We start from the raw sequence: 26616 nt of genomic DNA on the forward strand, positions 1-26616 counted from the left end.
TGCTTGGGAAACCACTGTTCTGTTTCCAGGAAAACTGCTGCACTAAGACTGGGTGGCTGGAGCAGAAAGTGTTAGATATACCTGGATCGTCTTCATCTGCAGGCACCTTTGTCATTCATCAAAAGGCATGCTAGAGCTTCTGTGAGAAGCGTCCACACTTGGCTTCAGGTGCATTCGACAGACACACGTAGTAATCCCCTTGTTCTGTATGCGACACACTGCACGGAGCTAGTGCCGTGGCACATAGTAGTAGCTGGCTGCCCTGGCACTTCTCAGCTCGTGATTGCTAAAGGGGAAACTGGATTCTCTCGGCCCAAGAGTTGCTTTGTGAAGTCCTTAAAAGCAAAATGAAGACGCAGTTGGCCCAAGACGAAGCTTTCTGAGCTCTGAAGGCCACCTGCTTCCTCAACGGTGCTCATGGGAGGACCTCTTGGCAGGCAAGATGGCTTTCGTTTCACATCTGAGGCCACGGAAGGCTCTGCTCCTTCAACAGGTCAGGTTTCTTAGTGTTTGCATGTAGGTTTGCTTTCACTTCCAGATGTTTTTACCACCCACCCCATGACATACAACTTTTCTCCTGGGCTGTGGTTAGTGGCCACACTGTGTTCTAGAATTTTATCTGTTTGCTTAAGCAATGTTAAACTTGTCTCTCACCCAGGCTGCTCTTTCTGAAAGCCAATCAACACTCACCCATTAAATGACACATTGCTTTAATTTACCTGTGAAGAAATGTTTCCTATTTTAAAATGAACTGGTAATTGGATTTTTGTTTTCTGTGTTTATGAGTGTCCAGCGGGGAGTTCCACAAAGGGTGGATAACCATCAGGGTTTGCAGGTACCCGAGGGAGAAAGCAAGACCACATGGAGGAAGAACTCTGGCTACAGCTGGCGTTGTGGGTGAAGAGGGACAGGCCATGCTTATGTGTCCACACAGCTATGTGAGGTGCGGGTACGGAAGAGGGTAGGAAACTACAAATTAGCCACAGAACCACAATGACTCTGCCCGAAGAGACAGCTGATCATGTGCCAGCGAACCGGGCTCTTTCTAGACTCAAAAAACTCCAGTGGCTCCATTGTTGGCTGCGGGCTGAAGTGCAGGACCAGAAGGTACACAGGCATGAAGTCAGACGGATCTCTAGGCATGCAAATGAACAGTTTGTAGGACAACAGGCGACTAAAGGAAAGGATTTATTGTAATCTGCTTACAGTCCTTTGCAAAGACAGACATGTTTTTGCATAAAGATATAAATTGCTTCATTTTAAACTAATTTAGTGTTTTAATTATATGAAGAAGTTTTGGTGAATTATGAATTGTACCAAACCAAGATTTTTAAGAGCAATATGGTACAAAAATAAGAGCAGACAGACAGTTTGGCCTGGGACAGGCATTCAACAGTGAATTTAGAGAATATGGCTTCGCTGTTTAGTTAAGCAGAGTTACCTGGAGACACACAAGGAGCCAGTAACTTCATTAATACAAAAGGCTACAACAGACGTCCTCCACTCCGTCCTGGCTAGGATGGAATCCAGACATAGAGTTAACTCAGCTCCTCCTCAGACACCTCATCTGCATACCATGTACCCTTCACCCTGGAGGTGTGGCTGTGATCCTGCCATGCTGTAAGTTGGCTGCCTCTAAAGATCTGCCTATAAACTAAATTCTTGAAATTGCAAATTATGTATGAAAGCCTCCTCCCTCCGAGTTCAGCGGCCTAGGTTTCCCCTCGCAGAAGGCAGGCATTCTTTGAAAGACAAGGTAATGTTGTCTGCATGGTGAACCCTGTGGGAAAGGGCTGCCCCACTGGAGCCTTGTCCCGGCCTTCTGCTTGAGCTACGACTTTTAGGTTTTGGGAGTTTGTGTGATTTCACTGAGTACAGATGAAAGTTATCACCACATTTGAAAGATTAATTTGGCCTCTATTCAAAGATTATTTAGTGCAATCATATTGTAGTTCCCCAGAGATACACATGTTTATGATTTGGGCCAGGAGAGAAGACATAAATTGCATCAGTATTGGACAGATTAATGAATTAAAGGTTTAGTGCCACTGTCTTGCTTATATGATCTGTAGTGTTTTGTGTTTTTTTTTCCTCCAAAACTGTTTATGTATAAAATTTTCATTTTTAAAACCTACCTTTAAAAAATCTAAAAACCTTCTAGTGATCTGCGGGTCTCCACGCCATTCTGATTGACTCCTGCCCAGAAGGACTGCCCCAGTACCGCCTGCCATGATTGCTGTTCCCTTGACCAGCTCAAGGAGTGAAGAACCCTGTCCAAGGCCAGAGGTGCTTTCTGATCTTTGACAGTTGTGGAGAGTGTATGGAGTTTCTTCCCCCAGAGGAGAAAGCTGGGTTTTCTGAAGTGGGAGAGCTGTACTCGCTGCGCTGAGTTTCCAGTCTCCCCTTCTGAGAGTGGGTTCTGCTTCTTATGGAAAAGGGAAAGACAGCGCTCCCAGGACCTCGGTCCAGGGGGCCCTGTCAAGTGACACCTGCCGAGCTGCAGACACAGCTGCAGCAGCATCCCCGATGGAAGCAGGAAGAAGCAGAAGCCAGAACAGGGCGCTGGCTCACGCAACCCCACGCGGGAGACCAAGAACAAAACAAGATAGTACAGAAAAAGTAGAAAGGCTTAGAGACAACCAAAGAGGTTTAAAGTGTGGTTATTTACAACAGAGACTGTAAAATGGTAAATTAGATATGAAGCTAAAAAAGGCACAGCTTTCCTTAAATACACTGTAAACGGTTCGGTACGCATGCAGAGCATCTCACGGTACAAAAAAAAGTTTAACCTTGTTTAGACAAAGATAGTACTTAAATAGTCTCCAGCAAAATAGAATTCTCTCAAAAATACTTTCCCATTCATCCTATTAACCATTAAAGATTTTTTTTTTGTATGTGTCTCATTTACAAAAGTTCCTTGCACCTTACTTCAGGTCCTCCACGATTTATACAGACAGTAATGTACAGCCCAGCAGAAGACTGCGGAACATTATTTGTAAAGCCAACACAATAGATACTAGAAATCGAAACCAAGGCATTTAACATCTTACCCATTCTAATTAAATAATAAATGGACACTAACGAGTGTGTATGCCAGCGATGCAGAAAAACGTGCCCCGGAAGGCCGCAGTTCCACGCCACGTGTTCTGTTATTACACATCAGGAATCTGTATGCATTTTTTTGTGTTTTTTTGTATTTTTAAATAACAAAAGAATATTAATGCCCCATATTGACTAGACATTTTATGTGCAAACCAAGGGTAAGCTTACAAAGTTCTCTAGTCCTCAAACCCTTTGAAAACAAGCAGGAGATCCCAGAAACTACATGGCAAAGTTAAAACTTCCATCTGTTAAAATATCAAAATCAAGAGTTATTGACTAGATATGGCTTTTCATCCAGAGGAACGGGAACGTGTTTTCTAAGCGCTGGGAGTGGAGAGGGGGAGTCCTTTTAGCCAGCTCAGGCCTTGCCAAATCCACATCTCATGGCTTTCCCGGCTGTAGACCCTTGATGTGACTTTAGCCTTGAGAGACTGCTGAGCAAGCGTGACTCAACCACCACACGTTACAACCACGAGTCCTCGTCCTTCGTAGGTGTGGAACGATGTGGGGAGACTTAAGGCAAAGCTCTTCCTGGCTGACGGCTTCTTCCGTCACTTCCTGTGAAAGTAAAGGGGTGTGGCGTTCCCAGACTCCACCTTTGGCAGCTGGTCGCTGATGATCTCCACCAGCATGGCGGGAAACTCCACCTTCAGGGCTTGGGACTCTCGGAAGGTGTAAAAGCAGAATTCCAGCAGGTCACTCACCAGCTGTAAGACAGACACAGAGGCATGACATGCGGCCTCATTTTCAGATCCCTGCCTCCTCCTCCGCTCGGCCTAACCCTGGTGCAAACATAGGCAGCAGTGCTCAGGAATTCTGCCAGGAAATCGTGGCATAGTAGTTTAGTCGAGTTATCTGGGGGACAAAGATGTGTGTTCCTATCCCTTGTCAACCAGTGTCATCATGCTAAACAAATTTAGTCAGCTGTCTAGCATGAAAAGAATATCCAAGGTGCGTGGGACATGAGATAGTGGTGCCCGAGCCACAGAATGGCCCCTCAACCAATTCTCATTTGCCAGCTTGTGAATTGGTTAAATCTGGCATGTATATCTGTATGCTGGCCTAGGGCCCACACATGCCCATACCCCAGAGGAAAAGAAGCAAGAGAGGCTGCCCTGTTGGCAAGTAAAATGATATCTCCATGGCTGAGCTGGCCAGTGGAGCCTAGGCGGCCATCACTTCCACAGGGCTCTGCCCTGAGCTGGAGAGAGGCTGGGGCTCCTCAGCTACACTCCAGTTATGCCTGATTTTGAGAAAATTAAAAGCCTCGAGTTAAGGGTTCTCTGTCTGTGTGCTGCCCCTACCCTGAGACTCAGGAACCTTTCCCACTCTTTCTCCAGATGAACCATCCCCAGTTAGGTAAGAAACCCATGGACGGATTGTGTCATTAGTGTCGCTGAAGAACGCAGAATGACAAGTGTTGAGAGTTTCAACCTCCTAACTGATCGGAAGAAGTCAGGACTTGAAGGCAGGTCCTTTTACACATCTCAGTTGAGAGGAAAACAAAGAATGTCACGAACACTTATGAGAGAGTCTGTTAACTTAGCAGATTTCACATTACTGGAGTTCCAGAATAAATACCAGATGGGAGAACACAGATAAAACCTACATAGGCAGTTGCTCAAAGTTTCCTAAACTTGGGTAAACCCATGTATCTTCAAGAAATAAGTACAGTCAAACTAAGTTTAAAAAAAAAAAAGTCCAGCATCAGGATTGTGGAGCAGTGCTGTACTCAAACCAGCTGGGCAGTGACGCCAGGCACTGGTCTTCCTCCCCACCAAGCAGCAACTGCACTGTGAGGTGAGTGGCCATGGGCAAGTAGGGTCGGGGATCTGGGACAACAACACAAGTAGAGAAGCAGATATCCTCGCAGGGTGCACCCCTAAGGAGCAGGGATCGTCCCTTCTCTGCAGTGGTGGTGGTGGGGGGGGGGAATGTCCCAGCAAGCTCCATTAGTGTGATACTTGTCATCCCAGAATGTCACCATTCCAGTGCGTCTGGTGGCAACTTGGGTAACTAACCAGAAATCTCACTGACTTTGGTAAGACGGTACTACAGCCAGCAGCCATCTTAAGACAGGCCTACTGTGCGAATAGACTGTTCTCAGGGTCACAAGCCGCTGTATATCCCATCCAAGACCCTGAAACCTGGCTAAGGAAAGTGGCACAGGTCTTTCTGGGGGTTGTGACAAAAGAATGGAACCTTTGAGACTAGGGGTGTGGCCACCCGCTTGAGGACTAGGAATGGAGACAGATGGCCAGCCCCCGCTCCCCACCATGCTTCCTCCTGTCCTTGGTGAGGCCTTGTGTTTCTAGGCCCTTGGTTCTAGCCATTGTCCCTCAAGTGGAAGGAGCAGCTGTTGTCAAGTACAAATCGCACTGAAATGGCGGAGGCACAAAGCAGACTGAAAAGGACCAAGCATTATCAATGCAGCGACCCATTCGTTAGGAAAAAAACAGGTTAATAGAAAGATGCAGCCTGGGTGGAGTGGGTTGGCAGCAGGTACTGACTACAGAAAGCAAGACACCGACTGAAGGCAAAGAGCTGGAGAAGGAGACTGCATGGTACACTAAGGATCCAGAGCAGCCAGGACACCAGAAAGCTGTAATACGATATTCCATATAAAACCAAAGGAACAGAATAGAAACCCAACTGTTTCCTTTTACACAAGTTTGTGGGTTTGTTTTTTAGTAAAGAATACATTGGGGAAAGTGCATCCTCTTCGGTAAGTGCTGCTGGGAAGACTGGACACCCACAGGCAGAAAGTAGAAACTTGACACCATCATTTGCCATGTACAAAAGTCCAGTCAAGATGGATCACACACCTGAATGCAAGCTGGGCGGTGTTGGTACATGCCTTTATTTAATCCCAGCACTCAGGAGCAAAACACAGGTGGAGCTCTGTAAGTAAATTCAAGGCCGGCCTGGTCTACAGAGTGAGTTCCTGCGTGGCCAGGACTAAGCAGAGGAACCCTGACTTGGAAAAACAACACAAAACAAAAACAAAGCCTAAATGTAATCCCTAACACCTTTAGGCAACTTAAAACGGGGGAGAGAGCACAGGGCACGAGCTGCAGACAGTGACTTCCTCACTAGGAGCCCAAATTGAGAAATAAATGCAAACACTGATGAGTAGAGATCAAATCAAACTAAAACACTCTGTACAGAGAAACAGTAAGCCGCATAAAGAGACAGCCTACAAAATGGAGAAAATATTTACTTATTGACCTGAAGGTCCAGAATATGTTAAAAAAAAAAAAAAGTAGCCAACTTCAGAATTGATGGAACCACAACAACAAGAAAGACAAAGACAAAACAAAACCAACTTCAGCCACTAGGGATTTACAAGTCACTACAACAATAAGAAATCAGTTCCTGAAGCCTAGAACGGCTATTAAGAAAAGTGCTGACAAAGAAGTAGAAAACGGACTCATTTACTACTAAGCGGAGTTTAAACTGGTACACACATTATGGAGAAAGGCATCGCCGTCCTTTAAGAAAGGAGTCTACTTCTAAAGTCAGCTAACTTATGGGAAGTGAAATCGTCAGATTAGAGAAAGTCCGTGTTTATCGTGACTTTATCTGTATCACAACAGATACAGTATCAGCCTGCGTGCCCATCGGCAGAGGATGGAGAAAGAAGATGTGTGTCTGTCCAGAGTGCACTGTTGCTCAGCCACAGGCAATGAAATCCTGTCTGTAGCAAGAGAAGTGGGGCAGGATGATACTATGTCCGGTGAAATAAACCAGACACAAAAGGACAAACATTTTGTCACGGGGAAGTTTGAAAAGCTTGAACTGACAACAGAAAGCTGATTATTAGATACTGGAAAGGGAATTGGTTAAAAGGGTGCTTGATCAGTGTTTGTATAGAAATAACATGAAAAGCACTGGACAAAGAATGAGAAAAGGGCTCATAAGGGAATCTCAGAAATGAACTGGTTGAAAGAGACCTTGCACATCACAAGAAAATGGGATGATGTATTTAGAGTCCTAAAAGAAAAACATGGCAACTAAACTACCATACTCAGGAAAATTACTATTAGGAGATAAGGGCGAAAGACTTTTCAACACATAAAAGCTAAGTAATTCATCACCATGGAGTAGCAGAGTGACCCTACAAGGAAGGCCTGTGGGGCCAAAGATTGGGGAGTGCCATCTTGAAACAATGTAAAACACTGGAAGACTACACCATACAGCATACACAGCAGAAATACAAGGCAATAATAAGGTATATTGATGTAGGAACCCATAAAGAGGAGCAGCGAAGGGGGAGTTAACAATTACAGTCAGGCGGTAATCCCAGCACTCAGGAGACAGGCAGGCGGCTCTCCATGAATTCAAGGCCAGCCTGGTCTACAAGAGCAAATTCCAGGACAGCTAGGACTGTTACACAGAGAAACCCTGTCTCAGAAAAACCAATAGGCACACATCTGCAGTTATCAATGGTAATCTTGAATGTAACTCAAGTTCCCTAAGTAAAATCTATACATTGAGTGAGTTTGTGTGTGGGGCACTAGAGACTCTAATAAGAAGCTCACTTCACAGGAAAGTGAGTGCTCAGACTGGAAGTAAAGGAACTGGATGAGCCAAGACGCACAGAAAACAGAAGTCAGACAGATAGATACAGCCAAACAGAAAGACTTCAAGTTAAAATTAAAAAATGTTAAAGGAAGGATCTGAGGAGATGGCTCAGTGGGTAAGAACACTTACTGAGTAAGCATGAAGACACGAGTTCAAATCCCCACCTAAAAACCTGTGTGTGGCCACATGTACCCCTGTAACCCCAGAGTTGTGAGGGGAACCCCAGAGTTTTGAGGATGGTTATAAGGTAGACCTCTAGCCTACCTCCAGAGTTAGTCAGTCTGAAGGGGAAAGAGCTGAGGGTTATAGAGCAGAACACTTGATGTGCTCCTCTGGCTTCTACGTGAGTGCACACACACGCACACGCACATGCACACACACAATATATATACACACACCACACACACACCACACACACTACATATACACACCACATACACATACACACACAATATATATACACACCACACACCAATACCACACACACTACATACACATACCACACACATACACACACTACATATATACACACACCACACACATTAAAATACCATACATACACCACACATACACACACCACACATATACATACACCACACTAAAATACCATACATATACCACACATATACACAACCACACACAGACACTCAGATACCACACACCCCACACATACAAACACACAGCCAAAGAGAGGTAAATAAGTCACTATATAATAATAAAGGGATCAGCTCAGTATTAGGAAATAACATGTATACAAATACACATACCAAAACTAGAACACATAATTAAATAAAGCCAACATTATTCAATCAAAAACGTGGGATAAAACCTAACGATAATATCTGGGGAACCTTAAAGCCCACTATCATCATAGGCTGTCCAGATTAAAAACCATCAAAAGACCTTGCAATTAAACTAGAGGCTGACTGGGCAGGACGTCTGCAGAGCTCTCCTGCAGCAGCTGCCGAGCACATGTTCTCGCAGCACATGCATGGCACAGTTTCTAGGTCAGATCAATTTGAATATAATTGGCCCCCCATAAGCTCATAGGGCACTATTAGGAGGATGGCCTCGTTGGAATAGGTTTGACCTTGGTAGAGGAAGTGTGTCACTGTGGAGGTGGGCTCTGAGGTCTCTTAAGCTTCACTCAGTGGTTGCCTTCTGATCAAGATGTAGCCAGTGTCATGTCTTCCTGCATACTGCCGTGCTCTCCATCGTGATGATAATGGACGGAACCTCTAAACAGTAAGCAAGCCACCATAATTAAATGTTTCACTTTGTAAGAGTTGCCATGGTCCAATCTTACCAAAAAGCAATCTACAGATTCAATACAATCCCCATCAAAATTCCAACACAATTATTCATAAACTTCAAAGGAACACTACTCAATTTTATATGGAAAAACAAAATCAAAAACCCAGGACAGCTAAAACAATCCTGTACAATAAAGGAATTTTGAGAGGTATCACCATCCCTGGCTTTAAGCTCTACTATAGAGCTATAGTGGTTAAAAACAAACAAACAAACAAACAAAACAAAACAAAACAAAAACAGCTTGGTATAAAACCAGACAGGTGGATCAATGGAATCGAATCAAAGACCCTGTGTAAATCCACACACCTATGAACAGCTGATTTTTGACAAAGAAACCAAAATTATACAATGGCAAAAAGAAAGCCTCTTCAACAAATGGTACTGGCATAACTGGACGGGAGCATGGGGAAGAATGAAAATACATCCTTATCTATCATCCTGCACAAAACTCAAGTCCAAGTGCATCAAACACTTCAACAAAAATCAAATCACACTGAACCTCATAGAAGAGAAAGTAGGAAATACCCTACAACAGATGGGCACAGGCGATCGCTTCCTATGTATAACCCCAGCAGCACAGACATTGAGATCAAAAATTAATAAGTGGAATCTCATGAAACTGAAAAGCTTCTGTGAGGCAATGGACACTGTCAGTAAAACAATACAGCAGCCTACAGAACTGGAAAAGATCTTCACCAACCCCACGTCTGACAGAGGGCTGATCTCCAAAGTATATAAAGAATTTAAGAAACTAGATATCAAAATACAAAATAATCTCATTAAAAAATACAGTACAAATCTAAACAGAGAATTCTCAACAGAAGCCTCTTAAATAGCCAAGAGACACTTAAAGAATTGTTCAGTATCCTTAGCCATCAGGGAAATGCAAATCAAAACAACTCTGAGATAACCATTTTATACCTGGCAAAATCTCTATGATCAAAATCACAGCCTATGCTTAAGAGAATGTGGAGTAAGGGGAACATTCCTCCACTGCTGGTGGGAGTACAAACTTGTACAACCACTTTGGAAATCAGTATGGTGGTTTCTCAGAAAATTGGAAATCAATCTATCTCAAGACCCAGCTATACCAATCCTGGGCATATACCCAAGGATGCTCAATTATACCACAAAGACACTTGCTCAACTATGCTCATAACAGCTTTATTATTAATTGCTAGAACCTGGAAACAACCTAGATGCCCCTCAATAATGCATAAAGAAAATGTGGTACATTTACACAATGGAGTATTTATTACTCAGGGGTAAAAAGCAGTGATATCATGAAAAATTGCAGGCAAATTGATGGAACTATAAATAACCATAATCATCCCGAGTGAGATAATCCATTCCCTCATAAGTGAATGCCAGGTATAAAGTAAAGGACAATCAGGTTACAATCCACAACCCCGGAGAGGTTAGGTAATGGGGAAGGCCCAAAAACGGGCATATAGATTTCCCTGGGAAAGGAAACTATGTCCCTACCACACCACCTACATAAATGTGTCTTCAAGGACCAGGCACGGCCTGGAGATGCCTAAGGATCACAGCAGCATGGAGATGCTACAGGCTCATCTGTTTGCCTCACAGGAACCCTCACTACTCACTAACTGTGCACACTGACCCCGGTGGCCTTTCCAACCACTTCTGTTACTGTCCCACGGACAGGAACTAGGACCTGTGTTTATACTTTAGCTACAGAGAAGGACAGGGTTTGGTGAGCACTGTGGGTCTGGCATCTCAGCCAGCATGTGGGGCAGGTGAAACAGTCATGGGCTTGCTGTGTGGAGAGGCAGGGGTATCCACATCAACCACTCTCAGCCTTTCTGTCCCTGCTGTGCTGCTGAGGGTTCCAGAGGTGGGGTGTCACTGAGGCTCAGAACCACCTAAAGGTGCTGCCTAACACAGGCGCCTGCACGGCACACCCTAAACTGGAGAAGGCTGCGCTTGGTGAGGCGGGTATCATCTCGGGGAATGGAACCAGCTGCCCTTGTCTCAGGCAAGGAAAACCCGAGCCATTTGTTTCCAGTTTCAGCTTGTGTCCTAAGTGATTAGTGACCTTCTCCAAACCTGGTCTGCAACTCAAGGGTCAGTGGCCTTGAAAGCAGCACCCCACAGATGCTAGTCCTTAGTAGGTGGTCAGGGTAACTGCAGTAGGTGGAGCTGCAATACAGGGCGCTATCCCTATTCGAAAAACCAGTCACCACAGTGAGGAGCTAAGGAGGTTGAGCCCCTCCTCTCATAGATGGGGTGGGGGACACAGGAGATTCACACGTTGAACAATCAGATTACAACAAGTGCTGACAGGCCACCATGCAACAGACTCCTCATATCTTAGTGACTCAAATGACCATCATCATTTGGTAGCACTGGTTTACACAATACCTGATACTAGCTTCCTCCCTCCCTCCCTCCATTCTCTGCAGTTCCTATTCAGTATGTGTATACTGGACAGTACATGATATCATGTACACACTCTGACAAGGGAGTTCGAGACCCCTAGTTTCTTAGTGTGGATGAGGGATGGTACAGGAGCCACAGTGAGGGGTAACAACACTGCTGTCTGTCACCAGCTCACAGGCCTTCCCCGAGAATAAATGGCCCCATGCTCCCATCTGCTGCCTCTCTGTATTGGCTCCTATCAGCTTCTCCAGGTGAGACAGAGAGAGGAGGACACAGTTAATATCAGCAGCAAGAGTCCTACAGTCTTTGGAGTCAAAGACTTGCACAGCGATCTCTCATACTACACAAACATCTTCTGAGACCTCAGAAAAGCCACAGAAGCCCAGCATGCTTCTAGAGGGCTTGACAGGCTATACGGATGGCACAGAAGTCCGTCAAGGTCACAGTGTGTCTCGTGGCTCATGCTGGCTTTGATGAAGAGGCTGCTGGACTCTGTGCCCTTTTCCTACTCTACTGAGTCATTGCTGTGGCAGGCTGGGGCATTCCCTGTGTCCTTCCCTGCCATAAGCCGCAGCTTCCCAGAAGCCTGTGGTGGGAGCACTACGCAGTGCCTCAGTGGTGAGGAGCTGGAGAGAGTCGTCCTGGCTGAAGATGCCCTGTGTGTGACCACTCTCGTTAGTCTCCTTTCCCAATGTCTGCTAACTAGAGGAAGCACAGCTGGCTGGGACTCAGCCTTTGCCTGAGCACTGGGAGGAAGCTGGAAGCATCACGCTAAAGAGAAAAGTGCAGCCATGTGAGTCGAGGGGTGAGTTCAGTATTGGGGGGGGGCATTCTCAAAGTTACAGAGCCCTGGTTCCATTTCCAGCAGCCAAACCAGACTGAGTTAGCTTTAATGATGGGGGTTGGGACAAAAGACACAGAATCAACTTCAAAAATACCAACAGGTTCACTGGCCCAAATGACTAGTTACTATTTAGTCTAAGTGTTCCAGAAATAGACTTGTGAACACTGGAAAGTGCTCCACTGAGATTATGTAAGGCACTTGGCCTTCATTCAAAATCAAACAGGTTTATTCTTGGATGTGAAACCAAAGCCACAGGCAACAACTATGAAAAGCAAAATGCATTACATCAAAACTAAAAGCCAGGCATCAAAGACACAAGGGAAAGACAGTGTGTGGGAAAGTCACAAGGCACTCCCACAGACTGAGAAAAATATTTTAAACTTGTGTATCTAACAAGTGGCTACTGCCTAATATTAACAAAATTGCCCATAACTGATCAATAACCAAAGTGATTTTAAAAATGGGCCAAAAACCCAGAGTCACTTTCGGAAGTCAAAATGTCTTTAATACAGGAATGCAACACTTCTGGTGAGTGTAGGGATGAAGCCAAACACACTGAGAGTCACAGCAAGTAGGATGTCTGCCATCCCAAAGCAGGAGGAAAGTAACTTCTTACAATGACAATAGAGACACCAGAAACTTTGCACCTAACAACGTCTCAAAAAGTTACAGAAAACTCTATACAATCCAGCATCTATTATGGGTCTCCACCAAAATTAATACAGAAGTGGTGTGTGTGTGTGTGTGTTTGTTTACAGCACTGTTATTCATACTAGCTAAGAGTCTCAGATAATCCAAATGCCTATAGGAAATAAATAGGTAAAGAAATGATGTGTATACATTCATACACACACACACACAATTATTCAGCTTCAAAGAAGAATGAGACTTTGGTACATGTCACAGCATGGATGAACCTCAAAAACATGATGCTAGTGAAGAAAGCTAGACACAAGGAAAGATACTGCACAACCTCACTGATGGGACAAAGAGCAGAGTGGAATTTCCAAGGCAGAAAGCACAATTGTGTTTGCCTGGGAGGAAAGAAGGGAGGCTGGGGTGTTTCTGTCTGGGGATATGGATGGGGCGGATGACTGTACAATAGTATGAAGGAGCTCATTGGCACTGCATTAATGCCACTTAATATAATATGCACATGCATTCTGTTACAAGAAAAATCAATGGGAAAACAACTAATAAATGGATAAGGAAAATGTGGTACTAAATGTACTTGTGCAATAGAATACTATTCAGCTAGGAAAAACAAAAATCTGAAATTTTCAGGTAAATGGTTGGAGTCAGAAATAATCTCAGTGCGGTATTGTACAAGAGATATAAACACTGCCAACACTGAAGACCTTTAGAAAAGCTACCTGGAAAACTACCACTTTATGAGCTTCCTGAAACAATACACATATGAAAGAATCTAAATGGAGCTACCACATAGTTGGGGAGATGGTGTTCCAGCCGACACTTTATTCCACCAAGTCAAAACCCCAGCAACAGAAATAGGTCACATCTTGCTGAGTGATTGGCCAAGGAGTCCCACGGACCAACGCCAAACACCACAGGCTATTGCGAAGGCTATTGGTTGCCCTCTACAGCCTTATGGTAAGGCCCTGTCGCTGAAGACACCATGTATGCCACCTACCGTGTTGATATCGAGCTGATGTCCAACTGAAAGCTCCACCCTTACCAAATAGTGGTCATGGTATTGAAAGGAGAAAAGTAACCAGCAATATCACTCAACTATGAACCTACAACAGAGAATTGCCTGCAAGGAACACTGGTGCAATGTTTGCAGATATAGGAGTAGCCAGCTGCTGTTGAAACTGGATTTCTGGCCTGCTCCATGAGGTGGAACCCACATCTTACACTGATAAGGTGGGCAAGAACCTGAAACTACACAGGCCGTGGGCTCTAGAGGAAAACCTACTACTATCATTCTGCTAAAGGAACAAAGCAATAAAACGACTCCTAATGACGACACTGCCACACTCACAGAGCAGCGCACTGCTCCTCCTCATCACGGGAGATTCTTCTTATAGTAGGTGGCTGTTACACAGACACCCACAATTGCACTGTGGAGAGAGCCAGAAACTTTTGGAGCACTCAGCCATAAATGTAATGTCTTCATCAAATCCCATATCTTAAGGCTCATGGATATCTCTGGAAGAGAAGGCAGACAGGGCCAGCAGTGTGGATGACTCCAAGGCACAACAGAGTTGCTGTAGGAATTCATACCACCAGTAGCCTTTAAATTACCTGCCCCGTTGAGCATGGCCTCTTATACTATGTATGCCGGTGGATAGGGCGTGTCTGGCCTCTTTTCTGGCTGCGGGATTCAGTTGCTGTTCTCCGTTCCAGCAGAGGATTGTGATTTGTGAGTCTACCCCTAAATAAATAGCCCTCTATTATTCTCAATTTTGAGCTAGTGTGGGATTTCTTTTAAGCGTCCTTCTTCACAGGGTTGATGCAGAAATGAACTGACAGAGACTGTGAGAACATGCATAAGACCTGCACAAGTTTAAGCCAGTCCAAACCCCAGGATACAGAAGGTGAAGCAGGCACAAGCCCCACCCCTAACCAAGAAACTCTTTACAATTGATAACCAATGGGAGAGGGAAACACCGTTTTCTCCAATTGAGTGACCCTGGGTATATCACCCAGACTCTAGGGCAGGCTTCATGTCTAGAAGCAGTTGACCAACACAAATGGACTTTGTGTGTGTGTGTGTGTGTGTGTGTGTGTGTGTGTATGCTTTGCTTTGTTAATTTTTGTTTATTGGGGGAGGGGTTTCTTAGAGAGAGAAAGAACAAGTAGGATGGTAGGAGGGTAGGAGAGATCTGTGAGAGTTGAAAAGATAGAATCAAAATATATTCCATAAGAAAAAGCCAAAGAACAAAACAAAGAAACAAGAAAGCAAACTCCTCAAACTAAGAACCAGGTTCCAAAGTCACTATGCCTTTCCTAGTGAAGGTGAGCAGGGTATGTCATATATACAGGTGACATAATATGGCCTTGTGGCTCTGCTCTTTGTGGTTGGTTCCACCCTAACAAAATGTGACAAGGCTAAAATGACTGTCTTCCATGACAACTTGATGTCATTTGATTTGTTTCTATTCCCGAAGCAAAGCTGGCCTTAAACAGGGCTGTGCTACAACTCTACCATGGGTTCCTGTCAGATCCCAGGTTCCAGGGTGCCATGGCCCTGGAATCCAGGCTGAGTTCTGGGGAGTCCTGAAGGCTCAAAGACATTTCTGGGGCAAAAGTTTGCATACTCAATGATTCTGACAGATACAAGAGGCAGTTAGGGATAAATCTGGCTGGTTGTGTGTCAACTTGACACCAGTTAGAGTCATCAGAGAAGAAGGAGCCTCAGTTGAGGAAATGCTTCCATGAGATCCATCTGTAAGGCATTTTATCAATTAGTCATCAATAGGGGAGGGCCCAGCCCACTGTAGGTGGGTCCATCTCTGGGCTGGGGGTCCTGGATTCTATAAGAAAGAAGGCTGAGCAAGCCATGGAGAGCAAGCCAGTAAGTAGCACTCTCCATGGCCTCTGCACCAGCTCCTGCTTTTAGGCTCCTGCCCTGTTTGAGTTCCTGACCTGACTTGCTTTGATGATTACCAGTGTAGTGGAAAGAAGCCAAATAAAGCCTTTCCTCCTGTTTGCTCACCATTTGGTCACGGCGTTTCACTGCAGCCTAGGAACCCTAACTGAGACAGGGACACATGCTTGCTCCCCATCTTATGTGAGCTCTGCCTATAATTTCAGGTAGGGGACCCATCCCTGTGACAACAATCTAGAGTTGGAGCTTTAGATTAGTTGGAGCTCCTGAGCCACTGAGACTAAGAGTCACCCTGGGCTCTTGCGATGAGACCAGGAGCCCCCCCACCGCAGGTGAGAACAGGAGCCCCCCCCAGCCTCTCCCCAAAGCCAAGGGCATTTCTGTAAGCTCACGGCATTGCTTCCCATCTATTAGCACTTATATTCTGATTGGTTTTTCATTACTGATTTTTATAAGAAATCCCCTCTCTGGTCAGTGGTGAATACTAATGCCTCCAAATCCGCTATTTCAATGCTGTGACGAGCAAGAGGGACTCATTTCTCCCTACTTTTCTGGTACTTCAATTTATTTAATTTCCATCCTGTTTAAGTTTCCTTATATTTCAAGACTTGTTATAGCCCATGGCTCCGCCCTCCTGTGAATAAGGTCTATTGTACACGTGACAAACACAAAGGAAAATGACACATTGGGAAGAGGAGCGTGGAGCTTAAAGATAAAGGGCTAATTAGAACATTGCCGAACAAAGGGGCACTAACGAGCGGGTTGTGCTCGGAATGCATCGGCATGTTACTGTATATAGAAGTATGAACTTTCCCTGATTTTGTTTTCAATATTTCCTAGGTCTTCCTTGCAGGTGTACATGGAGCAGACTAAAAATCTAAACCAACTCATGCATGCTTATATGTCACCATCTTTAACGTTAGTTTGAGTCCGTATTAGGTAATTAGAACTTTATTTCAGCCTCCGATTAAAAGCAAAACTAAAACAATAAGGGGTAGGTTCCATTGGTCTGGCAGATATCAGCATAACTCTGGAGAGCATGGTGGCCTTCAGAGAGACTGAGGACCCAGGGCCTGCAGGCGTGGTGTGACTTAGTAGCCTTGTATTTTACCCTTCCTCCGTGTGTGTGTTTGTTTTATACTTACAAAAATTTGTAAAAGAGCAAAATAATCATGCCATGTAAGCATGAGACCTGCACTTGGATCCTCAGCACCCATGTAAAAGACTGGCTGAGGGGCGTACATATGTCTGTCATCCCAGTTCTGGGGAGGCTGAGAAAACAGGTCCCCAAACTCATTGGCTAGTGTGTCTAACCAATCAGTGAGCTCCAGGTTCAGTAAGATACCATGCCTTAAAAACCAAGGTGGAGAATAACTGAGAAAGGCACCAATATCACTTTTCAGTTTCCATATACTCACACACACATGCACACACATGTATATACCCACACAAACATGTAAGCACATGTATATACCCACAATATACCCAATATCAATCTCTGATCTCCATATATCACACACATGCACACGCATGTATATACCCACACAAATATGTATGCACATAATACAGACTCTTACACTACACACACACATGCACACAAACCTCCTCCACCTGTGCTTGTCTCTGAGAGCTTTCCTTGGGCACACCTGCACTCTGCCACACATGGTACAGATTGCTCTCCACACTCCTCTCCTTCCCTGGTCAACATGACTGGCCACAGGTGGCAAGACTCATGGGACCCAGTGTACAATGAGACCATGCAGCCTCTCACTCCAGGTGTGTAAGGTGATAGCTGTCAAGCATCCCACAGGGGTGGGGCCTTCTAGTGTGGCCTGTTTGCACTGACTCTGCTGATATCTACTTTACAGAGGTCAAGACAAAACTTGACCTGCCAGAGACAATGGGCCTCATGAGATGGGTGGCTGAGCCTGCTCCCATCAGGTGACATCTTTCTAGGCATGACTCTCCCACATCTGCCCCGTGCACAGACCTATATGGGGAAATGTATCCTGATCACCCCATCACAATTCCTTTCTCTCTAAAAAGGATTAAAAAATATTTTGAGTAAATATTACCATTATTCTCTCTTTATAGAAAAAAGAAGACAGGGCGATTAAATAGCAGTGTTTACTCTTCCTCCCACCAGGTGGCTTTGGATAGATTTAATGGTAAGACAGGCAGAAGGGCGCTACAGAAAGCCCAGGTGTGGTGTAGCAATTGTTATAGCTTCCAAACCCTGTGGAGGTGGAGGCAGGAGAGTGACGAGTTCAAGGTTAGTCCAGGAGTCGAAAGGCTCTGTCTTCACATAAACAAACAAGTCTAGCTGTGGACAGTGGCAAATGTCCAGAGATGTCAACTGACAGCGAGGCAGAGGAGGGGCAGATTAAGAACCACGCCATCCACCTTTATTAAACTGGATTCGGACCCAGCTTTCTTTTCTAGCTAAGAATTAAATGTAGCAAACTATTGCTTTGTTACAAGTTTAGACAAGAAGGAAGACTTTGATATGCAAACAAAGCAACAAAATATAGAATGTGAGAAAATATTTGTTAATCACGTATCTGATAGGGGACTATGCAGGTTTCCTACATTCAATAACATCCTGAACCAACCACAACAAAGCTGCTTAGAGTGGGCTTAGAGTAGAATCGAGACCAGGCATGCAAGATTGGGAGACACAGAGACGCACACATGTACACACACGCACACACACAAGCACAGATATACACATGTACATACACGTGTGTGCACACAGACACACACAGATATACACACAAAGACAAACACACATGCACACGCTTGCATGCACACATGGACACACACATGCGAACAGTACAACAGGGAGCTCTTAATAGTTCATGTTCACATGGTAGCCACACACACATGCACATGCATGCACAGATACTCACACATGCACACATGTAAACAGTACAACATGGAGTTCTTACTAGTTCACATTCACATGGTAGCAACACACATGTGCACACACATATGCACACACACACGCAAACAATAGAGCATGGAGCTCTTACTAGCTCACATTCACATGGTAGCCACATACACACATACACGCACACACGTACACACACATGCATACATACATACACACATACACACATGCAAACAGTACAGCATGGAGCTCTTACTAGCTCACATTCACATGGTAGCCACATATACACATACACACACACGTGCACACACATGCATACACATACACACATGCAAACAGTACAACATGGAATTCTTACTAGCTCACATTCACATGGTAGCCAAGGTGTAGAAAGGTTTGTTTGGGAGTAGTTCACAAGGAAGCTTTTATCTATCCTATTGGGGCTCCTTAGCCACACAAACATAATCTTTGTGTGTTCTAGAACACACTCAAAATGCCCATTACTATACATCATATGGCAGAAACACACATTCTATTTGTATTTACTATGTATGGTAACTGACTCACTTTTCTCATCAACACTTTGGACTTGATTTAGAGTTAACTTTTTATGTTTGTTTGTTGCTTGTTTTTTCAAGGCAAGGTTTCTCTGTGTCTCTTTGGCCATCTTGGACTCGCTAAGTAGACCAGGCTGGCCTTGAATAGAGTTAACTTTTACCCCATTTGCTCTGGAGTTCTTGATACTATTGCTAGAAACCTCAGGAGGGAAAATAAGCCAACCCAAACTGCTCTCCACAATCCCTCCTGGCTGCCATAGCTGCTGGACGGTTCTTCAGCCTCTGCGCCATGTACGCACGCTCTGTGCTAGGTGTCCTTTCTTTCTTCAGCCTCTGCGCCATGTACGCATGCTCTGTGCTAGGCATCCTTTCTTCAGCCTCTGCGCCATGTACGCACACTCTGGCTCACCTCGCTTTCTCTGCTATTTCATCAGTTGTGCTCCCCATCCCCCAGTCCCCTTTCGCTGCCTCTCCATTTTAGTCTTGTGGCCACGATTTGCCCTGTGGGTTCAGCTCCATATCCTTCCTGTTGTCTGTCTCTGAGCTTCAGGGACCACTTCGTGGCACCACATCCAGAGTCTGTACCAACAGCTTGCCTTCATCCACAGAGCTCAAGGGACATTTCTTCTGGAAGGTCCTAAGGGCTCAAATCTAAAACAAGCTGGCTGTCTCTCCCTGAGAATGTTCCTCCTGCCTCTCCCACAACAGCCCTGTGCTAGCCAGGTACCTGCTTTCTTTCCTTTGGGGCCTTCCCTTCCTGACTCTGCCGCTCCCTTATCCTCCACATCCTTGTTGCCATGCATGATCCTGAAGCCCTGCTCCCAGCCCACCCTCGCTCACCTGTATCTCGGCACCAGCTTTCCGATGGACTGAGTCCCCTCTTGCCCTCTGATGTAGGTGTAGAATGGTTGGTTCTTCCTAGTTAATTCTGTGGCAAATAGTCACATCCATTACTGGGCATTTCAAACTGTGGCTAGTGGCCCGGGATGGCTGAATTGTAAACTTCACTTAATTTTACTGAGTTTAAATGCCAACGGCCACACAGGGCAAGGCTGACTGTGTTGACAGTGCAGCTTTCCAGTCTGCAAACGTGGCTCACGTTCCTCAGTGGGAGGCCTGACGTCTCACCGTGCCACCGTTCCCTCTTCCTTCTCTCCCTCCTTCCGGTGACTCTCAGGCACACAAAGAAGGGAGATGCAATCAAAGCCACCAACTAATGTTACCTTTAGACCACTGATGAAGGGACACCCCATCAGGGCAGACTACAAGACTCTTCAGGGATTTGCCCATTCAGCTACTAACAGCTGACACCACCAATCCTTAGACCACGGACACTGTCTATACCACTCTCAAGCCATCTCCTCTGGCCCATTAGGGCCATTTAATCAGTGTGTGTGTGTGTGTGTGTGTGTGTGTGTGTGAGAGAGAGAGAGAGAGAGAGAGAGAGAGAGAGAGAGAGAGAGAGAAAGAAAGAAGGAGGAGGAGGAGGAGGAAGAGGAGGAGGAGGAGGAGGAGGAACTGGAATCTCTGCATCTCTGGAGCTGGAGCTCCAGTCTTTGTGAGCTGCTTAATGTGGATGCTGGAAACTGAACTCAGGCCTCCTAGAAGAGACCAAGCTACCCTAAACCTGGTGCCATCTCTCCAGCCCCTATTTCCTATTTATTTATTTCTCTGGAAAGAATCCTCAGGCAAGGCAGGGACTCACTGTGTAACTCATGGTGGCCTCAACTTGCCACTTGTCTGCTCCGAAACTCCTGCTCTGCCTTCTTGGGACGGCCACGCCAGGGCCGCCAGCCTGTCATGACACCTGCTCTCCCTTCTTGAGATGGCCACGCCAGGGCCGCCAGCCCGTCACCACTCCTGACAGTGAATCTGTGTGATGATTATTCTTCCACTATACCCACATGCTTCCAAAAGTAGCAATCGTCCATCAGCACAACTCACCCAGGGAAGTGCTGGACCACACCAGGGAAATTCAAAGGGGGATGGTGTAACCGTCCAGGCCTTATTCCCTGGCCACATCATCTAGTCAGACAGGGTGGGATCTTCGCTGGGAGAGTGGCTCTGGGTGGAGTGCTCTGCCTAGTTTACGGCCTGATTCCTGGGGAGATGAGGCCTTGCTCGCTCAGCTGACTGCAACAAACAACTTTATTTAGCATCTTTCTTAGTCACAGTCTCCCCAGAGGAGGCGGCAGGGTGACGCCGCTAGCAATTACACGAAACACTTGCACGGTTTTGGGTTTTGCTCCCTGGCAGACGCCTGTGCTACTGGCAGCCTGGGTGTTTCATTGCAATCATGGAATCAAATAATCTCAATTTCTTGTTAGTGGAGCAACAGGAAAAAGAGAATGAATGTTTTATTCAGTTGCCTCGCTTGTCACCCATTCTGCAAAACCCTTTGACAATATGGACTGTGCCCACTTTACAGACAAAGATACTGATGACCAAAGCATGAAAGAGAAGTGTACATGTATGTATACTGTGCATACCGAGAGGGAGGCTGATGGAGGGGCACAGCCCAGGCTTGCTCTATCCCTGGGACTCATGTTTCTGTGGCAGGCTCCCATTTTGGTGTCAGAACTTTTTCTGAGGAGAAACTGACCAGGAAGATTAAGACACTCGAAGTGAGAGTGAGCACTTGTGGGCAAAGGCACACTCCTGTTGTGCACACTTTGGCCTATAGTAAACAATGCTTAAAGTAAGTTTTTGTCCTTTTCACACCCACGTATGGATGAGCCAGGAAGCAAATGCCGGTACTGAGCCTGCATGCAGAGACTTTTTAAAGGAGCAGTAGACTGCTGAAGGACGCACGCGTGAGCAACCCTTGACACAGACTCACTGGGACATAGCACACTCTCTGCTTCAGGCAGGGGCTTGCTCAGCCCCTCTTCCCCACCAGGGTTGGAGAAGGCTCCCAGGATCCCAAGATTGGCTAGATAAGAGCTCCCTCAGCTGCCCAGCATTCCCAGTCAGTCACGCAGTAAGCACGCTCACGGCCTCCTTCCAGTCACGGGAGCAGATCTGAGTGATAGGCTGATGTCTGCCCAGCCATGAAGCAAGTCCTGCTTAGGTGTGATGGTCATATGCATTCGCCCCAGAAACTGGGCAGCAGTCAAAAACCACAAGGGGCACTTTAATGAAGAATCGGGTACACAGACAGCTTCAGGGTGTATGACTGTGCCTCACAGAACTGATGAGTTCCAGAAGATGCTGGGGAAGGCCCAAGTGAGCCCGGGGAGCAGGGAGCAGCGCAGCGGTGTGCAGTGCCACCAGATGAGGGTCTCCAGGTTCCCCGGTGCAGCCCGGCCTGAGATGATCAGCGGCTGCGGGCCTACAGTCCTCCCCCTCATGAGGTGTCACAGGTACCCACAGTGAGCCCGGGCAGTCCCAGCTGCCGTCTGCTCCTCAGAAGCCAGAGAAATCATGCTCTGAGCCTCTGTGGCTTCTACGAGAGTTCTCTGACACCCCTTAATGGTTTCCACCTTTATGCTAAGCACAGCTGGTCCAACATCTTCTCTATGAGACATGTCCACTTACAAGGGTTGCTAATGATCCCACCATTCATGGTGTGCCCACCTTGACCTCCAGGTGCCATCTGATTCTCCTTGCACACAGCCATGCATTTATAGACAGAAACATTTCCTCTTGCAGGAAGGTGAGCTCCCTGAGAGTGAGCATGCTCACTCTTGCCACTTTGGTCCTGGTGCACAGCAGCAAGGGCTTACCCACAGGGGGATGACCATGAGCATGCATGTGCTCAGGTGGCATACCTCAGTGCCTGGAGACCTGCCTCTGAAGACTCTAAGCACAAGGTAAGGCTGGTCTCATCTCTTTTTGCTCTCCCTAGCACCATCTATAGTACTAGGTGTGACATATTTTTATAAGTGTGTGTTCCAAAATAAAACTATAACTATGACAATATTTAATACAAAAGGGCATTTTCACCTCAAGAGATACAGCTTGTCATCTTTTGTATTTACTAAACACCACAGACCATACCACAAAGTCCCTTAACTTCTGAGAACGCCCAGAAAAAGAGCAGTAAGCTTACTGGACACGTACTTCATATACTCAGAAGAAATGCCTTACATCTCTTAGCAACAGCTTTAAAACGACTGCCAATTCTCTCCAACACAATAAAGAAACATCCAGTATTGAGAAACAACCCCTGAACCTCAGCGATGCTGAACACACCCTACATCCCGGAATCTTCCCCAGGTGTGCCCCCTGAAACACTGTGTGGGGAGAGATGGATGTTTGGAAAGGTTCTGATTTGGAAAAGCTGTTGGCCACATGTCAGGGTGTGTTTGTAGAGAACGTTCCTTTCGCTCCCTTGACACAGTTCTGCCCACACAGACGAGCACCACGTGGAAGACGTCCACGTGTCCTGGAGCGAGCTCTGGAAACACATGCGCATCTGTATCCCAGTGACTATCAGTTACTTTCAGTGACTCTCACTTGTTTGAGAGTCAAGAACAAATGGTCTCTTTTCCAAAAAGTGACCAGATCTAGGCTGAGAGGACTAGCAATTTGTAGCAACTGGCGTAGCAATTTGTTCCTTTGAGGAAAACACCACACTGTTGACTCAAGGATTTACTCAAATGAAAACCCAACGGGCATTCCCAAGCTCAGTCAGAGTGGATGGTAGAAAGGAAGGCCCCTCTAGAATTACCATGCACTTCCCAGCGTTCTGTCCTGGACAAATAGAAAGAAAGCATTCTAGATGATTCTTTCAGACCTCCTTTAAGAGCAAACATTTTTGATACCATGATGACTTTGTCGTTCTGTTTGCAGGAACCAGAAACTGTCAGGGTGAGTCAGAACAAAACCGAGAAAGTTTCTACGAGCGCAGATGCAGGGGAGGACAGGGCTGTGGGAGGAAAAGGAGGAGGGTCTGTGGTCTCGGCCAAGCCCAGACGTCTAGACGCAGCACTGAGAACATGGCCGGCAAAGCCAGCGATAATACCCGAGTTCCACGGCTGTACACGTCACCCCGTGACGTACGCGTGGTAAAATCTTGCTGCCACTGAGAGGCGCAGAAGCTTTCAGAGCGAGGGCCTAGTGTGAGGTCAGCTGCCTGAAGGTGTGTGTGTCTGTGTGTGAGTGTGTATGTGTGTGAGTGTGCACATGAGCACTCCAAGTGGGTTGCATGACCGAAGTCTCTTCTCTCTTTGTTTCCTGGCTCCCTGAGATTGAGTGGTTTTGCTTTGCTACATACTACCTGCCACCATGTGCTGCTTGGCCCCAAAGCACCAAGTCAACCAGTCAAGGACGGAAGGTCATGAAATAGTGACGCAAAATAACGGATTTCTTTTTAAAAGCCTATTGCAAGCGTCTGTTACAGTAACAGAAGCTGGTATCCTTGCTAAGGTTAAAAACATATAGGTGGGGAAGATAGTTACAGTGTAAAAGAGCTTGTTGTGCAAATGTGACCCTAACCCTAACACTAACCACCTAAGACTGGACATCCAACGCTACAGAAAAACTGGGCACACAGTGCAAAACTCTGATATTCCAGTGTTCCTACAGGGAGAAGAGAAGCGGAGCCAGGGCAATCTCTGACTGCTCCAGGGCCCGCTCACCTGGCACACCGTGCTGGAAAATAAGATCCCTCGTCTCCAGCAAGGCAGCAGGTGAGGACCAGCACTGGGGTTGTCCTTTGACCTCCACACACTTCGCAGCAAGTACATATTCACATAATATGGCTCTTCAAAAGGCATTTTTCAGAGAATGTAATGAAGAGCAACAGAACAGATAAGAATGACTACCTACTCTATTTAAAAGTTTTATAAAACATAACGACTAATAATAAAATAATAAAGAAAAACAGGGCAAAATTGGAATAGATATTTCACCAAATGAGTGTACAAATAAGTGTCCAAGCCTATCAGCCATTAAGAAAATACAAATTAAGGCCAGGAGGAGCCTCAGCAGTGTGGCTGTCTGCAGCAGGTCACGGCAACAGCCATGGCTTCCAGAAATTATCTGATCACCAGAGCCCCAGCTTCAGCTCCACCTGCACCTGGAGGAGTGACAATCAGATCTGTAGCCATGCCTACGCCTAGAGGAGCAACCATCTGAGCCTAGGGCCCTGAAGGAACAGTCACCAAAGTCTCTGCCCTGCTTGTACCTGAAGGAGCTTTCAATGGAGCCACAGTTCCCAACAACACTGATTGAAGGAAAAGAGACTCTGTGAAACAGGCCCCACCTGTTCCAATTAGAGAGAGAGATGGGAAGACAAGAGGGTGAGAATACAGAGGGACACAGCACCACCAGAAACTAGTGGTTCTACAATAGCAAGACCTGAACATCCCAATTCAGATGAAGCAGATGAAAATGACCTTAAAAGTTACTTTATAAAGATGATTGAGGCACTTAAAAAAAGGAAATAAAAAAGTCTCTTAAAGAAGTAGAGGAAAAGACAAACAAAAAAAGAACTGGAAGAAATCAACAAATCTGTTAAAGAAAACCAAGAAAAAGCAACAAACAGGTGAAAGAAACTGTTTAAGACTTGAAAAATAAAAAAGAAACACAAATTGAGGGAAATCTGGAAATGGAAAACCTGGATAAATAAGCTACAAAAGCTAGTATAAACAACAGAATATAAGAGATGGAAGACAGAATCTCAGGTGTTGAAGATACGATAGAGGAAACAGATCTATTGATCCAAGAAAATGTTAAATCCTACAAATTCTTAACAGAAAATATTCAGGAAATCTGGGACACCATGAAAAGACAGAACCTAACAATAACAGGAATTGAAGAAGGAGAACTCTGGCGCAAAGACACAGAAAATATATTCAATAAAATCACAGAAGAAAACTTTCCCAACTTAAAAAAGGATATGCCTATGAAGATACAAGAAGCTTACAGAACACCAAATAGACTGGATCAAAATTCAAAAAGTTCCCTTGCCACATAATAATCAAAACACTAAACATACAGAATTATTATTAATTAACTATTAAGAGCTGCAAAGAAAAAAGACCAAGTTACATATAAAGACAGACCTATCAGAATTACACCCTACTTCTCAATGGAAACAATGAAAGCCAGAAGGTCCTGCTAGGCACCATGCAGTCACTGAGAGACCATGACTGCCAGTTCAGACTACTCTATCCAGCAAAGCAATCAACATAGATGGAGAAAACAAGATATTCTGTGACAAACCAGATTTAATCAATACCTATCCACAAATCCAGCTCTAAGAAAGTACTAGAAGGAAAATTACAACCTAAGGAAGTTAGCTACAGCCACAAAAAACGGACAATAGATAATTCCGCACCAGCAAATCCCAAAAGAAGGGAAACACACACACAATACCAACAGCACCAACAAAAACAAAACTAAC

General features: G+C 45.5%; 1 protein-coding gene across 8 annotated transcripts in view; it reads right to left on the reverse strand.

Moving 5' to 3' along the window:
* Window positions 1-1172: 1172 nt before the first annotated feature.
* The window catches only part of Nr3c2 (nuclear receptor subfamily 3 group C member 2), a 311648-nt gene continuing 286204 nt past the window's right edge, over window positions 1173-26616 (reverse strand). For all 8 annotated transcript variants that reach the window (XM_050123201.1, XM_050123199.1, XM_050123200.1 and 5 more), the window contains one exon: window positions 1173-3809. In XM_050123201.1, the coding sequence (XP_049979158.1) occupies window positions 3654-3809 (156 nt within the window). In that variant the 3' untranslated portion in view covers window positions 1173-3653. The remainder of the gene's footprint in view (window positions 3810-26616) is intronic.

The sequence above is a fragment of the Alexandromys fortis genome, unplaced genomic scaffold (genome assembly GCF_014885135.2).
Source record: "Alexandromys fortis isolate MF-2015 unplaced genomic scaffold, M_Fortis_MF-2015_v1.1 scaffold_185, whole genome shotgun sequence".
In the NCBI taxonomy this organism is placed as follows: domain Eukaryota; kingdom Metazoa; phylum Chordata; class Mammalia; order Rodentia; family Cricetidae; genus Alexandromys; species Alexandromys fortis.